The sequence below is a fragment of the Nicotiana sylvestris genome, chromosome 12 (genome assembly GCF_000393655.2).
Source record: "Nicotiana sylvestris chromosome 12, ASM39365v2, whole genome shotgun sequence".
NCBI classification, from domain to species: Eukaryota; Viridiplantae; Streptophyta; class Magnoliopsida; order Solanales; family Solanaceae; genus Nicotiana; species Nicotiana sylvestris.
The window spans coordinates 22,161,417-22,177,327 of NC_091068.1; the positions used below are offsets into that span (position 1 = coordinate 22,161,417).

The following is a 15,911-nucleotide window of genomic DNA, read 5'->3' on the forward strand; positions in this document are numbered from 1 at the left end:
GACTGTAGATACAAAGGAGTATGATAATGCTATTAATTTTTGGAATATGTAAATGTAATGAATATTGTATAATGAAGTAATAAGAAACACAATGAAGAGAGTCCAATAATGTTCTTTATAACTTCAATAAAGCAAGTCATGAATGTCGGCTAGAGTGCCACATATTAAGGTTTCTAATGGCTTAAAAATTCAGAAATACGCCAAAGCCATAGTATTTTGAGATAGAAAAATCAGACCTCATAACATACAGTTACGGAAAAATAATTACTCCCCACTTGCACAACTTTGACATCCACAATGTATACACTCTATCACAATAACTTCCCTGAGGTGCTTGGGACATGACATGTTGCAAAGTTGTGATTCCGAGGCTATATGTAGTGCAAGCAGCAGAGACGCTCATATCCAGGCTGCATGTCAAAATATAGAAAATAAGAAAAAAATTAAATATAAGAAACAAACATATTATATAAGTTGTAGAGGATGTTGCCTTCAAATACCTTCGTCACCTTTTAATATGCTGCTCTACCAAATGCCATGAATTTTTTTAGCACATGAAGTGCATTGCTTTTTCCTCCACGATAAATGATAAAAGTCAACAATTTCTATGATAAGTACCCCAAACTCTCAAAGTTCTCGATATTGAAATATTTTTAATCATGTGGGATTGCATCACCTAAGAAAAAGAAAGAAAGAAATTGAAGGCAACTTGGAGTGAGCAAAGTTACACAAAAATCAAAAAGAAATAAATTGAATGAAGTCGCCTAGTGTTTTATTTTTACCGAGTGTTGAACTTGATCTCCTATATAGAGCGCAGAGAATAAAGGAAGAATATACAATGTTGTCTCCAATGACGCTATTATGATGGTATAATATTTTAAAATCTAACATAAAATTGAGTCGGAAAAGGAAAACATGAATTCCAAAAGGGCAAAGATAGAAATATGTCATTCTTTTTGGAATAGACTAATAAAGAAAGTGTATCATCTAAATTAAAACGGAGGGAGTTGTATGAGTATCACTTTGGTTTTATGATTCACCTTATTTGTCATACTTTCATATACTTAAATTTTACATAAACAAATAATATAACTATAGACAATGAAAAAGTAAATCAGCTAGCACCTTTATAAGAATGACATTAAAGAAACATACTTTGGATCCAATAATATAACCCCCACATGAACCAAATGACTTTGTGAAAGTTCTTATTATTATGTTCACATCAGCCGTGTCAATTCCCAAATTTCACAGACACCCCAAACAACTCCTATGTTGTGAGCCTCATCTGAATAAATATATGCCTACAATGAGAAAATATATCAGATACAAAGACATGAGAAAGTTAAACCAATTGGAGTCTCATAAGGCCTAGGAAAAGAAAATTAGTGTCTCAAATAAAAGAGTGAATGGTATTATTGAGGCAATTATTATCATGCCAATGAAGAAGCAGAAGCTAGCTTTTAGAGCAATTATCAATGACTAAAATCATAGTAATATCATGCAGTACCTTGTATTTCTTGCACATGGAAACGCTCTTCGGATGCTGGCATAGCTCCCCTTCCAATCTGTACATGCCCTCCAAATTAACAATTATGTTCTTCCATGGCGTGTGTGATCTGGGTTGTCCCTCGGAAATATATTCTTTCAAAACCTTCTCCAACTGAGAAATTCGTAAAGAAGTGAGGGCAAAACAAAGCATAAGTACTAAATAAGATGAACTTACTGTATAAACATGTTATGACTGAAAGGACAAAGCCCAAGTTGCAGAAATTGAAAAATCCGAATAATAGCTGCAGACCCTCGAGCAACATTTACAATAGAGTTTTGGTTGAGAGAATTACTTATAATCGAACCTCCTTAAAAATGACCAAATTAAAAGAAAAATATAATCACAAATAAAACATACGAATAACTTTTAGAAATTCTTTGTACCTTTCCAATTAAAATTGGTAGTATGGCCGAATTTGTTACATAACCCATGCCTGTAATGATGCAGCTGGCTTGCCAACAAAATTAGCCACACATTCTTCCAATTCTGTATGGATGATTGTAGTACCTGAGAAGATAAAATTTTAGAACCAAAGTTCACTACTCAAGGAGACACAACAATATTTTTTTACAAAATCATGCTTACCTCCATCAACACAGGCAGTGCAAGTGCTCGCAGAAAACTTTATAAAAGACTCAATGCCACGAGGTATACAATATATTCATTTGATGCAGCAAAACCAAGAACTCTCATTTTCAAATTCAATTGCATCGAATTGCTTGAAATTTCTCTGATTTAATGAACTGGTGAAGCCATCCTTCAAAAGTTATTGTAGTAAGGAGATTATTCAGAGCAGAGTAAAGAAAATGAAAAACTAATTTGGAAAAGCAAACGACATAAATAGTAACTGCGTAGGAGAACGTAGGAGAAGTGGAGAACGCGGAGGTAAATTAGGATTGTAACTTTAGGAGATCGTGTGGTTTAATTTTGGGGTGTTCTATTTTTTTCTTTTTTTCATGTATATGTGTAAAAATAAGTATCAAGTATATAAGTAAAGTTCAAAAAAAAACTTTTGTAATCGGCAGAAGGAAACGTGGTTTAAAGATTTTTACCATAAATATTAACTGCCAAGTTTGAGTTTTTAACTTCTTTAAAAAAAAATCGACATAACTGTCATCATTAAAAGTTTTAATTTTTTTTAAAAAAATAAAATAAAATTCCAACAAAGTTGAGAATTGTCCAAAAAATTTACATGTGCCACTTTAATATAATGCCACTTGTCATCATAACTTTCATTTGCCTCTCCTATTATATATAAAATAGATAAGTATCTAGGTTTTTCTTACAAATTGTATATATTACTTCTTAAAAGACTCCTGCTCCATTATTAATACCTTTAATTAAGAAATTCAATTATATCTTTTCCTTTTTTTCCCTTTCACCTTCTCTCTCCTTTTTTTTTACATCAAAATCCCTTAATCTATACCCAGAATCTCCATCTTCTCTCTTTCCATCATTACCAACAGCTTTATACTATTAATATTCTGAAATTTTATGATAATTGTATGTGAACTGTATCATAATTGTATTTGAATTGTATCAGATACATCAATGCCTAAAACATAAATGTATCATACTTGTATCACAATTGTAACTAACTTGTATCCAGTATATTAATACCCAAAATAACACCTGATACAATACTAATAAATTAATATACAATTATAATACTTGTGGTACAAACTGTGAAATTCGTCACGAATGCACAACTACTCGTAATAATATACAATGAATATACAATTATCATACATTTATAATACAGTTCCTGCAACAATTATGATACATATACAATTATAATACAATCGTGATACATTTCTGAAAAATTATGACACAATTATGATCTTCATCTTCTTCAAGTTTCAATCAGAACTCTACACTAAAAATTTAATATAATCGTATTATAATTTTATTAGTATTGTATCGAGTATTATTTTAGGTATTGGTGTATCATATCCAAGTCAAATACAATAAAGATTTAAGAAAGAAAGAAAACAAGATTTAAAACTTATCCACAACTTGATTGTAGATCAATATTTTGAATTTCATCATATTGTATCAATAAGAAATAGAGATTTTGGGTGATTAATAAGAAAAAGAGAAATTGAATTTCAAAAGCTTTGGAAAAGGAAAAGAATCTGCAATTTTGGGCGGGGATAACTTTGGGTAAGCAATATTTTGGTAAGCGAGATTTCTTACTATAGGTAAGAATAAATTTGGGTAATTGTTAAGAAAGAGAAAAAATATTTTTGTAATCCTTTGGAAAAGAAAAGAATCTTAAATGTAGGAGAAATTCTTGGAAATAAGGGTTGAGTGTCATGTAACTGATGGACTAGATTTAACGGATCTTGAATTTATTCTTTTTTATGGTTTTGTATATAATTAGTAAATATAGATATACAAAGTAATTAATAAGAAACCTAAATAAATGTGGTAAATAGGTTTCTATTACAGTATAGCTAGGTAAAAAACCCTTATGAAAATAGACCTAGAAAAGGCTTTTGACCGATTAGAATGGTCTTTTATTTACAGAATCCTTCGTCATTTTAATTTTCCTCCAAAAATCTCTACCTTAATTATGGATTGTATCACAACCAACAAGATAGCTGTCTTAGTTAATGATAGTAAGAGTGATTTCTTCTCTCTTAATAGAGGCATTAGGCAGGGAGATCCTTTATCTCCTTATATATTTATCCGTATTATTTAGTTTAATTCTAGTTTAAAGTTTTATAAAGTTGTCAATGCATAAGAAAGGAAATTGCCTTGAGGTCGCCAAATTATATTATAGCTTAGTGACTTTTTAAAAGAGATGACAACTAAAAGATCGACAACAAATTTCAATAAAAATTCATGATCCATTTTAAATATGAGGCAATTCAATATTCTAAATGATGATTTAATTCAACTCAGAAACCACATCTCAATATAAAAGAAGGTAACAAATAAATATTGAATAAGTAAATACCGCTTTATCCTTTGGCCTTTGGGACTCGCCCAGCACGAACAATAACAACAATAACATATCCAGTAAAATCTCATTAGTGGAATCTGGAGATAATATAATGTAAACATTATTACTATCCAGATATATGGAATTGCCATCTGAAAAGAAAAAGAAAAAGAAAAGAGATATTCCTATATGATTTTGCTAGTGCAATATTGTATTGTAACATGCAATAATGTATGTAATTTTTCTCTGCCATATAGCCAAAACAAGATTTAAAAAAATAATAATAATAATATCTGACCCGCTCTAAAACCACCACGAGGGCACAGCTGAAAAGTAATAGTCCCCAAAGCTTAAGCTTTTTAGTTCGTTGTTTAGGAATGGCGATTTCTGCAAGTGCAACCTTAACAGCTCAATTCCCCAATTGTAACCGAATATCAATTGACCATAAATTCCTCCCCTCCTCTTCATTCTCTTTCTGTAAGTTCACGTCCCTATCTTTTTTTTTAGCAAATTATTGTCAATTTCACCTTAATTTAGGCATTTTGAAGGATATTACGTGTAATTGATTGAATTAGAAAATCTAAATTTTTTATATGGGTTATCTTGTGTGGAATCCTATCTTTTTGGTTGCTTTATTGCTTTTTGAAATTTGATGTGTTAGTGCTTACAATCGTGCAGCTTGGGAATATTTCCTTTTTCTTTTGGGTTCTTTGATGATTCTTTTTTAAATTTACAAATAGCTTTGTAGTTATGGATTTATTACCAGAAATTCAATGGGTAATCTTACATTCAACCTCTATACCTAAAAAAGTGTGAATCTTTAGCTATTTCACCATTTGATTTTACCAAGTTCAATGAAAGTGATTTTGTAATGTTACTTGTTCTGATCCAGCAGAAATGTAGGTAATGTTGCGTACAATAGACCATTGTGGTCCGGCCCTTTCCCGGGCCCGCGCATGGGAGAGCTTAGTGCACCGGACTGCCCTTTTACATGTTCTGATCCAAATCATTCTGATAGGCGAAAAGCTTGGTCTTTACTTTTTAGTTACCAGGGTTTAGCCAGCTACATAGGAGAATGTTTTATTAGATTAGGCAGAATATATTAGTCTATCTCGTTTATGCTTCGTGTTCACTTGCCTTTTATCCTCGCAAATCCATTAGTTTTCAAACTGTAGTATGATGTTTATTGCTATTTCACGGTTTCTGATTAATTCGAGGATTGATTCTAATGTGCCATAACTTCATCATGTTTTAGGTAAATCAAACTCAAGTACCCTACCTATTGGTCCTTTAAGTATATCGTCACGAGATGGACAGAAAGCTAGATCCTTCCATGTTCAAGGCTTATTTGGTGGCAAAAAGGATAGTAACAGCGATGATAATTCCTCAAAGGTGCAGAATATTTTCTTCTTTAATTGATACAAAAACATAATTTGTGCAAAAATCTTGCAGGAGTCTGCTTGATTCTTATGTAAGTTATGAGCTAAACCATATTTTGGACAACCCTGAATGAGATCTTCATGCTATCCTTAGCAGGATTTTAGTTGTTTTGAACGTGAGCCTCCCATCATGGTTATGAATTCTCACATAGCTTTATGATTACGCAAGTTGGCGCAGTATTGCAATCTCCTTTGCCTCTTTGTTCGATAATTAGTCCATTGGTTGATAGTATTTTGGTTCACCCTTTTTTTTATCAACAGTATTTTGGTTAACCGCTTTTGGCTTACATGTCAGAATTTGCGTAATAAATGAAGATCTGTAATGTAATATCTGTGGATATTTTGTGCTTTTCGTGCACCTGTAGGTGCAAAAGTCAAATTTAAACTTCCTTCCGGTGAGTACATTTGAAGTTTAATGGTTTAAAGTGTCTCTTTAAACCCAACACGTAATACGGTAATAGTTCCGTCGGAGCCAGTGAGGGGAATTAGATTACCATTATCTTGAGTATAAACACATTCAATTCTTATAAGAAACATAAAATCTGCTGAATAAAAGTTAAATGGTGTGAATAGAAATAAAAGATGCACCTGGATAATGTTTGCCCATTAACTTTTACTGGAGGTTAAAAGAGCTAGGAGTGTGGATTACATATAGCTAATTAATTTTCCTTGGGTAAAATGTGACATGTTGTATCCTTGTTTATTATTTTCTCTGCTGCATCATTTTGATCTGGAGCTGTTTGACAATGATCTTTCTACTAATAGACAGGGATGAGTGTTCGACATGACATGCATAGATGATAAAGAAAGTGCCCAATAGAAGTTTAAAATGAGCTAGGGAGCTGACAAATTTAACAATAAGGAGTCAAGAACTCCCAACTTTGAGGTATCTTTAGACCGTCAGGTTTTGTGTAGGACAAGCAATGAAGTTTGCACCACTAACAATCATTAAAGGTGGGATCTCCTACCCTAAGCAATGTTACCCATTTTTCCAATTTCTGGCATCCATGAACCATGATAGCATAAGCCATAAATTGACTGAAATTAAACCCCTCATTCTCGTTGCCAATCCAAGAAAGGGAAAAAGAAGAATCAGATGCATTAAGTGCAGAGAAGAGTCCTAAATCACATCAGACAATCAGAAACATGAAAGAACAACAATTCATGAAGTCTGTAGACCATGTAAGTAGACCAGCTTAAATGCACAAGATCTACATTATCAACTCCTAAAAAGACAAAGAAGAGGGGGGGGGAGCAGATTAGAATAGGCTAAAAAAGTTAGAGAGAGTGTGTTGAGGATTAGTACAATGGGCTGAGGATTGAGGCTGATACAATGAGGGATGCATGGGTTTTGTTTCAAGTAATTCCATTATATCATAAATATGCGCTAGAGAGTACAAAATTAGAGATGACACTCAAATTTACTCTAGAGAATATCTCACAAATTTACTTCAACAGAAATTTCCCATGGCACATGATTAGAGATGGTACTTCTATTTACTCAAGAGAATGTCTTACAAATTTACTTAAACAGAGAATTTGTCAAGTGTTTCCCAACATTACTATCGGTCTGATATTTTCTAACCACCCTTTCAATTTTCTGATAAAAGACTCAGAAGATTACTTGCTGCAAGACTTGATGAAAATAAGGAAAAAGGTACTCCATTTATCAGGAAGAATTATTTCTCTATTAATAAGTATTCCGTGGCTAACTCTTTCATAGTTTTGACTTTTGACCATAGTTTATAAATCTCTTTACTTCTACATGGATTTCCATGCATTTGAAAGATGTTATTTGTGGAGCAGTTATGTACAGTCTCTCTATTAATCTTCATATCAATTTCCTATGGAATATATGCTAGTTACTGACCATTTGTAGATTATTCTGTTCTTAGGTTTTTATATCTAGCTTCCTGCTCATGTATAGTCATTTTCCTTAAAAGACGAGCATAGTCTGGTCATTAGTGGTCTCGGGTAATATTGAAATCATCATGTTTCTTTGTCATGATCGATCAAATCTGAATCCAGGCTGGAATACTTGGAAACATGCAAAATCTATATGAAACTGTAAAGAAGGCACAAATGGTTGTTCAAGTCGAGGCAGTACGTGTGCAGAAAGAACTTGCAGCGTAGGTGCTCTTGATAAATATTTCCATACCCGTTTTATGATTTGCAGCCACTCTTCCATTACTCTGTGCTCTAAATATATTTGTTAATTTTCTTAATTTACAGTGCAGAGTTCGATGGGTATTGTGAAGGTGAGCTTATAAAGGTATTGATGCTTTTCCTGAAGATAGCTTTTAGTTTCTCTCCTAACCCCTCCACATTTTGATGGCTATTATGGACACAATACACCTGCAAAGATTTAAAAATCGTGCACATTTTGATGTCTAGTGATTGCTTATATATTGATGTGGGCTGTGCTGTAGGCAACACTTTCTGGTAACCAACAGCCTGTGCGCATTGAAATAACTGAGGCTGCAATGGACTTGGGACCGGAAGTAAGTTTATATGTTCTATCTTACAACTTCATCACCATGCTATAATCATAATTTATGCTTTATTTTGCACCTGCATGAAGCTGCTATACTGCATTGAGTGCACAGCTGAGCAGATTGTATGACTAGACTCTTTGCTCTTATCGTATGTACATATTGTAAACAGTTGCTTACTATATACTATTTCTAAATTAAAGACTTGGCAGCTGTTGGATAACTAAACCATCAGAAGACGCCTTTTAATGTTTTTCTTACTCCTAGTTGTGAACAGTTGCTTACTTTATACTATTTCTAAATTAAAGCCTTGGCAGTTGTTGGATAATTAAACCATCAGAAGACGCCTTTTAATACTTTTCTTACTCCTAGTTGTGTAAGATAAATAAACGGTACAACTAATATTGCATGCATATTGCTTGATACTCTTATTTAAAAATTCTCTGTTTACTTGAGAGAATGTTTTGTCAATAAACCTACCAGTATCAACAATCATATTCTACTCAAGCGGAAGCTTTCTGTAACATCTTCCCACAAATCAAATGAAAGAAAGAAAATTAGATTCGGCCTGGTCAAAACTAGCTCTGTTAACTAAAGTTTTGTAGTCTCTGAAACTTGTTGGTCTTGTTCTTCTATTGAGCATGCTTTACATTGATTGAATGCAGAAACTCTCTCTCTTAGTAACAGAGGCTTACAAGGACGCGCATCAGAAAAGTGTACTGGTGAGAAACTACGAAACCAGCTCTGTCGTATGGTTGCCTTTGATCATCTGGTATCCACTTTCCTGATTCAACAATTTGACACATAAATTATAACGTCTTGAATCGCAGGCCATGAAGGAGAGAATGAACAATCTTGCTCAGAGCTTAGGAATGCCAGCAGGACTAAGTGAAGGAATGAAGTAATAGAATTCCAGAAAGCTCCAGTTTTGTTTATGAGCTTTACAGTAATGTTCTACTAACCATTATTGTTTAAGTTTGATTGTGAGGAATGTTAATACACTGATTATATAATTATTTGAGCTGCCAATTTAGATTTTCCCTTTGTTTGCTGTAACATTCTTTTGTTGTAGTTAACACAGTAAAGCTAAAAGGAGCAAATAATTGGCTGGTTCTTTATACAACTTCTCATCACATCAACCTTCTCCTGTTTGGATTATCCTGCTTCTTGTTTTGCCTCTCTTGGCTTAGGCATTCAGTCGTTGTTTATGCATCAAAGGTTTATACTGGTTAGACACAATATTTGAATGTATCTCCCTCTTTTTTCTAGATGCATCAAACCCTGTAGTTAAATAGTAAGTTATTAGGAGTGTAAAATGTTCTTTATACGTCTGCACAAAAATTATTCATTTTTTGTGTCAATCATAGAGCCAGCTTTGTCCCTGGGCTTTGTACACCTGTACACACAGACCCTGGGCTTTGTACACGCAGACCTTGGTTACTAGAAAAAAAAAAGAGCATTGTATTTTATATTATCCAACATGTGATGAAATTTGACTGTCACTTAGTTTTTTCAATTCTTTATCTTAATCACAACACTGTTGATGTAGGAACCGATGTGGGTTTTAAAAGGACTGGTTGAACAAGCATGAGCCTGCTTGTAGTTTTTCTCTTTTTCTTTTCCTTAAAAACAGTTTCTTAAGATAAAGAAACTTTTAGAGGTGAGCTTCACATCCAGCATATGACCCTTGATTAGGTTTTTTCATCCAAGGATTTTAACTGGAATAAATAAAAAACTTAATGCCGGAAACAAAAGTTCAATTTACCATAATATAATAAAGCTTGAATTAACTTAATCAAAAGTAAAGAACAAATTGAATTAAAGAATATTGACCAAGGAAAAAGACCAAGAACCCCATCTTCCTCCTTTTCCCTCTCACCATTTGACTATCTATCTGTCTATCAAATTACCACGAAAATCACTACAAAACTCTCTCTCACATCAAAACAAAAACACCATTAAAACCCCAAAAGCCATAAGTAAACCAGCCTTCAATGTAGCAGCATTGCTAGTAGGAGCCATGGCTGGACCATCAAATTCTGTCGGAGAAGGTGCAGGTGCACCCATGAATCTTCTCATGTTATTCTCAGATAAGGTCACCACTATCAATTTTTGGCCTTGCTCACAATGCCCTTTTTCTCCACTAATAAAATAGTAAGCTCCTGAATGTGTTAGCTCTATCTTTGTGTTCCCATCATTGTGTACTGCTATTGGACTTGAAGTGTTGCATGTTACATAATCTCTCTTGCTCACTTCTATAACTGAGTCTTTTTTTGCATCATACTTCCACACTACCAAAAAGACAAAACAAAGAAAAAGGTCATTTCTTGATCAAAAGTACATCTTTATCGATGCACTAAAGTACTGACAAATGTCAAGAAATTCGTAGATGTACCCCAAAAAAAAGAGCTTTAATTTGTTCATAACAACTTTCAAGTGATTTCTTAAGTAAAAATATGACTGAGCCAATAGAAAATTAAGGATTCTAATAAGGGAATTCATAAAATCACAAGAATACCACATCTTGGAATTTTCAACCTATCACATTTTCCATCGCAATAGAAATTTCCATTATGTGACATACAAATTTTTCTGTATTAAGGGGATTCAACAATATTTATGTATATAGGAGTATAAAATTATTTATACCCTATTTGCACAGTTTCATTTTCTGACGAATTTGGAGCAGCTCAGCCCCTAGTCTGAGCTGAAAATAAAACTACAGATATAGTCCAGATAATTATAACATACCAAGAGAATCTCCAATGAGGAAGCGAGATTTTTCAGCCCAGCGATTGAGGGAATCTGATTCAGAGGATGGGATTTTCCAAGAATCTGTTTTACCACCAACCAAATGGTCTCTTGCTTCTGTGAAGCTCAAGAGGAAGAAGAAAAGAACAGCTACTACTGAAGAAGAAGAAAGTACATTTCTTGAAAAACCAGCCATTTTGATATTAAACAGATTCTTCTCTGGTATTTTGAAGAGAAGTGGAAGGAAGGAATGAGGTAGATAGAGATGGGTACTTTGGCTTTGAAAAGGTCTTTTACTGTATATATATAGTGACGAGGTAAGGGGGGAGTGGGTGAAGCAAGAAAACTAGCCGTTAGAATAAAGCAGCCAAGGTTTGTGGTATCCTAGGTATCTGTAGTTTTTTGGCTTTAACGTTAACAACGGTTATAAACGTTAAAACTTTTTATTTTTATTTTTCACACAGGTCCAAGGAGCAAAGTAAAATCTGGAAAATGTGTAGGTAGGTACGCGAGTCCGTGGAGACCAATTCATCAACCGGTTAGATTCGACCCGTAAAAATTGTGTGTTGGGCCTTGTTCATCACATTTTTGCGGGAGAAATTCAAAAATAGCCAGATTTACAACTGGTCGTTCAAAAATAGCTCAGTTTCAAAAGTAATCGAAATTTAGCCATTTTTTATGTAAAGATAAATCTGAGCGAAAACACTGTTCAAAACCCGAAAAATACGTCAGTATATTACACTGGAGTTCCAGCATAAGTATGCTTGAACTCCAACATATTATACTGGAGTTCCAGGATAAGTATGCTGGAACTCCAGCATAATATGATGGAGTTCCAGCATAAGTACACTGGAACTCCAGCATAATATACTGGAGTTCCAGCAAGTATAATTGTCCAGTATAGTATACTGGAGTTTGGAGCACCGGTGCTCCAGTCTCCAGTATATTATACTGGAGTTAGCAAAGTATACTGGTCCAACATAATATGCTGGAGTTCATACACAGGTGCACTGAACTCCAGTATATTATGCTGGACAGGTCTCTGTTGCAGCAAAATAGTGGCTATTTTTCATTGACTTCGTATACGCTGGCTATTTTTGAATGACCAGTTCGAAAACTAGCTATAACGTGCTATTTTTACCATTTTTGCAGCTCACAAACTAAGGGGTCGTTTGGTATGAGGTATAAGAAGGTATAAGGGCGGTATAAAAATTTAATACCACTTTAATACTCTGTTTGGTTAGCAAACCAGGTATAAGTTATCCCGGTGTTAATTTTAACACTGAGATAACTTATATCTTATAGAAGGTGGGGTAATTAGCACCGATATAACTTATACCTTCTTCTTAGAAATTATGCAATTGTCATTCTTAATACAACATACCAAACAATGAATAAACAATAATCTCAGCATAACTTATCCCAATATAACTTATAGCGGCATAACTTATATCGGTATAAATCGTATTCCGACCAAACGACCCCTGAAGGGTTTAGGATTTATCTAAACTAAAAAAAATTGAGGTTTCTGATTGTGTTTACGAAATTTGGACCGTCAAAAGGTTTTGAAACGGGTCAGCAAATATCAAAGTCTACCTTTGGCGAAGATTCGTCCAACTCTGACCAAAACCATTCATTTGAGGGGCCCGGAATAGGGCTTGTACCGAACTCTGAAGTCTCGGTGTTTTGGGTCTTGTTGTTTGCATACTGTTTTATGGTCGATGGCTGTATACCTTCGCCTCCCTATTTCCAATTCCAAGAAGTGTTGAGATTTCTTCTTCTAGTGGTTGGGAACTCCCGACGGCTGTCTTTCAGCCTTGTTTTTAGCTCCGGAACTATATTTATTCAATTTTTTTATGAAGGCCATGGTTTCCTAATTATCAGACACAGTAGGAAGTAACATCCTTTCTCTCTAGAATCGATCTATGAAGTCCTGGAGCAGCTCCGTGTCTCCTTATTGAATTTTGAAAATGTATTCCATTTGCCTCTCCACCTTTTGTGCTACGAAGTATGATAAGTAGGGATTTTGACTGCTTATTAGCATATTTTTGCTCTTGTCTTAGTTCGAAAGTATCGAATTGTGTTCCAAAAACTAATAAAATTATAAATTGCAGGAATGCTGTAAAGGATGCAGAAGCATAGATGTGCGATCCGCAGAAGAAATTACGGACCGCAAAATTCCATCTGCGGCCGCAACCCAAGCTAAAGAGTCCAACAAGAGTTTCAACAATGTGTGGACCGCACATGAATTGTGAGGCCACAGAACTGGTCTTGCACTGACAAATATTTTCAAATACAAAGAATGTGCAGAAGTTGCTTCGCAAGACGCCTTGCAAAAGAGCGGACCACACAAGAATTGTGCGGCCGCAGAAGTTGCTTCGCAGCCACAGTTTAGAAATGTGCGGCTGTAGACTTCTCCTTCCTGCCAACTGAAGAAATCTGCCAATCACATATGTAATTATGAGGCCACAGAATCTCTAGAGGGGCATTTTTGTCCGTGATTTTTTGCCCTGTATAAATAGATGAGTTTCACAAAATTTGGTCAAGTTTGAACATTCAAAGCTGTAGTAGCCATTTCGTTTTACTATTTTAAGAAGTTTTAGCTTATTTGAGTATTTTAACATTAGATTTCATCATTTTAATCTTCCATTATGAATTTAATTAGATTTTCTTCTCTATTTTCTGCAATTTTCATTATGAGTAGCTAGACTTTTACTAGAGTTGTCACCCAATCCTAGTGTATAAACCTTATGGGTAATTAATTTAATGCTTGTTTTATGATTGGGTGTTGATTATTTAGCTTAGTTTATGCTTCAATTTTAGAATTAATGGTTGCATACATTGATTCATGCCTATTTGACTTAGTCTCTACTTGAGAAAGAGGGATCTAGTCTAGGATAACCTGGCTAACAAGGAAGTGGGTTAATTGAGAGATTGATTAACCTAATTAAATGGTTTAAACTAGAGATAGTAAGGACCCGACTTGAGCTCATATCAACTGTTCTAGTTGATACCCATTTGGATGTGAGAAAGCCAAATTGGGCAACATCACTCTCTGACCGAGAGGTATTGAGTGGGTAATGTAGAGTTGAGAGCTGTAATACACCCCAAGCAATAAAACAAGCATTAATGTCTTTATCCCATTGGGCAAACACGTAGATTATGGTCACATCCCTAAGCCTTTAAACTATTTGGAAAAAACCTCAAAAACATTATGTCTAGTCTATTTCCTTTAGCTTGCATTCATTAGAGTTACGATAGAAGTAGAAAACAAAATTCTGTGGAAGTGCAATCTTAGATAGTCCAATTGCTTGCTTCAAATATATACCGCTAACACCCCCCATAACTACTAGTGGATTCGACCCCGACTCATAGTTGGGTAATTATTATTGCATACTGTGATGACCCAAAAGACCATCTTATGTTTTAGAACTCGATTTTATGTTTCGAGGCCTTTAAAATCTCATTTTTACCCTCATCGATTTTTATGCACAGTCCGAGTGTGTTTCCAGAAAGCTTTTATTTTGAACTTTGATGAAAATAATATTTTTTGCCTTTAAAAGTTGATTTAATTGACTTCGGTCAATGTTTTTAGTAAACGGAATCGGACTCGTGTTTTGACAGCCCAGGTGGGTCCGTATCGAAATATGGGACCTGGGCGTATGCCCAGATTCGAATTCCGAGGTCCCTAGCTCGAGAAATGAATTTTTGATAAAAATTAAAAGTCCGAAAATTTAATGATTTTAAGCATTTGATTAATGTTTGATCTCATTGGTATCGCGTCCGTATTTTGGAACGTAGCCTAGTGCAAGTTCATTATGATATTTAAGACTTGTCTGTGAAATTTGGTGAGAATCAGAGTTGATTTGGCGTGATTTGGACGTGCGGTTGAGAAAATAAAAATTGAATTTCATTCAATTTGGTGCTAAATTCGTAGTTCTAGGTGTTATTTTGGCAATTTGATCACGCGAGCAAGTTAGTATGATGTTTTATGACTTGTGTGCATGTTTGGTTTGGAGCCCCGAGGGCTCAGGTGAGTTTCGGGTAGGCTACAGAGTGAATTGAACTTAGAAAAATTATAGCTGGTGTGCTTCAGGTCTGCAGACTTCATAATTGTGAGTTCTGTCTCGCAAATGTGAGCCTCGCATTTGCGAAGAATCTTCGCATTTGCGAACAATGGGTAGGGAGGGGCAGCTTTGCAATTGCGATCCTGGCAGTTCGCTTTTGCGGACCATGGGTCGCATTTGCGACGTTAGTAGGCCCAAGTAAATCTTCGCATTAGTGAAGAGAAGTTCGCATTTGCGAACCCCATATCACAAATGCGATACCTGCAGTTGAACAAGTAGTTGGAAAACGTGATTTTTCATTCATTCTTCAAATTTTCAAAACCTAAAATACAAGAGGTGATTTTCCAAAGACGTTTTCTTCCCCACATCATAAGTAAGTGATTCTTAAAGTTTCTTTCTCTTTCACTTTTTTTTACAAGATTTCAACCTAGAATCTAAGATTTTCATGGTAGAAATGAAGGTTTTTGGGTAGAAACTAGGGATTTCAAAATTTGGGGATTTAGACCTCAAATTAAGGTCAGATTCCAAAACCAATTGTATATCCGGGCTCGGAGGTGAATGTGTAATCGGGTTTTGGTCTGAATTTCGGGTTTGGACCAAGCGGGCTCGGGTGTTGACTTTTTAAAAAATGTCCTAAATTTAATTCCTTGTTATCGTGGGTAG

At 34.6% G+C, this 15,911-nt stretch overlaps 2 protein-coding genes and 1 pseudogene across 2 annotated transcripts; 1 reads left to right on the top strand and 2 right to left on the bottom strand.

Annotated features, from left to right (window-relative positions):
* Positions 1-371: 371 nt before the first annotated feature.
* On the bottom strand, positions 372-2,245 carry LOC104211876 (long chain base biosynthesis protein 2a-like; annotated as a pseudogene).
* Positions 2,246-4,738: 2,493 nt separating this feature from the next.
* On the top strand, positions 4,739-9,569 carry LOC104211875 (nucleoid-associated protein At2g24020, chloroplastic-like). The gene is made up of 7 exons (XM_009761015.2): positions 4,739-4,976; positions 5,755-5,891; positions 7,967-8,067; positions 8,171-8,210; positions 8,368-8,439; positions 9,096-9,152; positions 9,261-9,569. The coding sequence occupies exons 1-7, from the start codon at positions 4,877-4,879 to the stop codon at positions 9,333-9,335; spliced, it is 582 nt and encodes a 193-aa protein (XP_009759317.1). The 5' UTR covers positions 4,739-4,876; the 3' UTR covers positions 9,336-9,569.
* A 621-nt stretch (positions 9,570-10,190) lies between these two features.
* Positions 10,191-11,465, bottom strand: LOC104211874 (early nodulin-like protein 15). The gene is made up of 2 exons (XM_009761014.2): positions 11,182-11,465; positions 10,191-10,721 (listed from the first exon to the last, which is right to left on the bottom strand). The coding sequence occupies exons 1-2, from the start codon at positions 11,375-11,377 to the stop codon at positions 10,372-10,374; spliced, it is 546 nt and encodes a 181-aa protein (XP_009759316.1). The 5' UTR covers positions 11,378-11,465; the 3' UTR covers positions 10,191-10,371.
* Positions 11,466-15,911: the final 4,446 nt, after the last annotated feature.

What these genes read in the sequence shown, in the direction of transcription:
- LOC104211875 (XM_009761015.2), top strand. Translation starts at nt 4,877, where the DNA reads ATGGCGATTTCTGCAAGTGCAACCTTAACAGCTCAATTCCCCAATTGT. An exon ending in CTCCTCTTCATTCTCTTTCT is followed by an intron (nt 4,977 to 5,754) that starts GTAAGTTCACGT and finishes ATCATGTTTTAG; the next exon opens with GTAAATCAAACTCAAGTACC. An exon ending in GTGAAGGTGAGCTTATAAAG is followed by an intron (nt 8,211 to 8,367) that starts GTATTGATGCTT and finishes GCTGTGCTGTAG; the next exon opens with GCAACACTTTCTGGTAACCA.
- LOC104211874 (XM_009761014.2), bottom strand. Translation starts at nt 11,377, where the DNA reads ATGGCTGGTTTTTCAAGAAATGTACTTTCTTCTTCTTCAGTAGTAGCT. An exon ending in CCTCATTGGAGATTCTCTTG is followed by an intron (nt 10,722 to 11,181) that starts GTATGTTATAAT and finishes TCTTTTTGGTAG; the next exon opens with TGTGGAAGTATGATGCAAAA.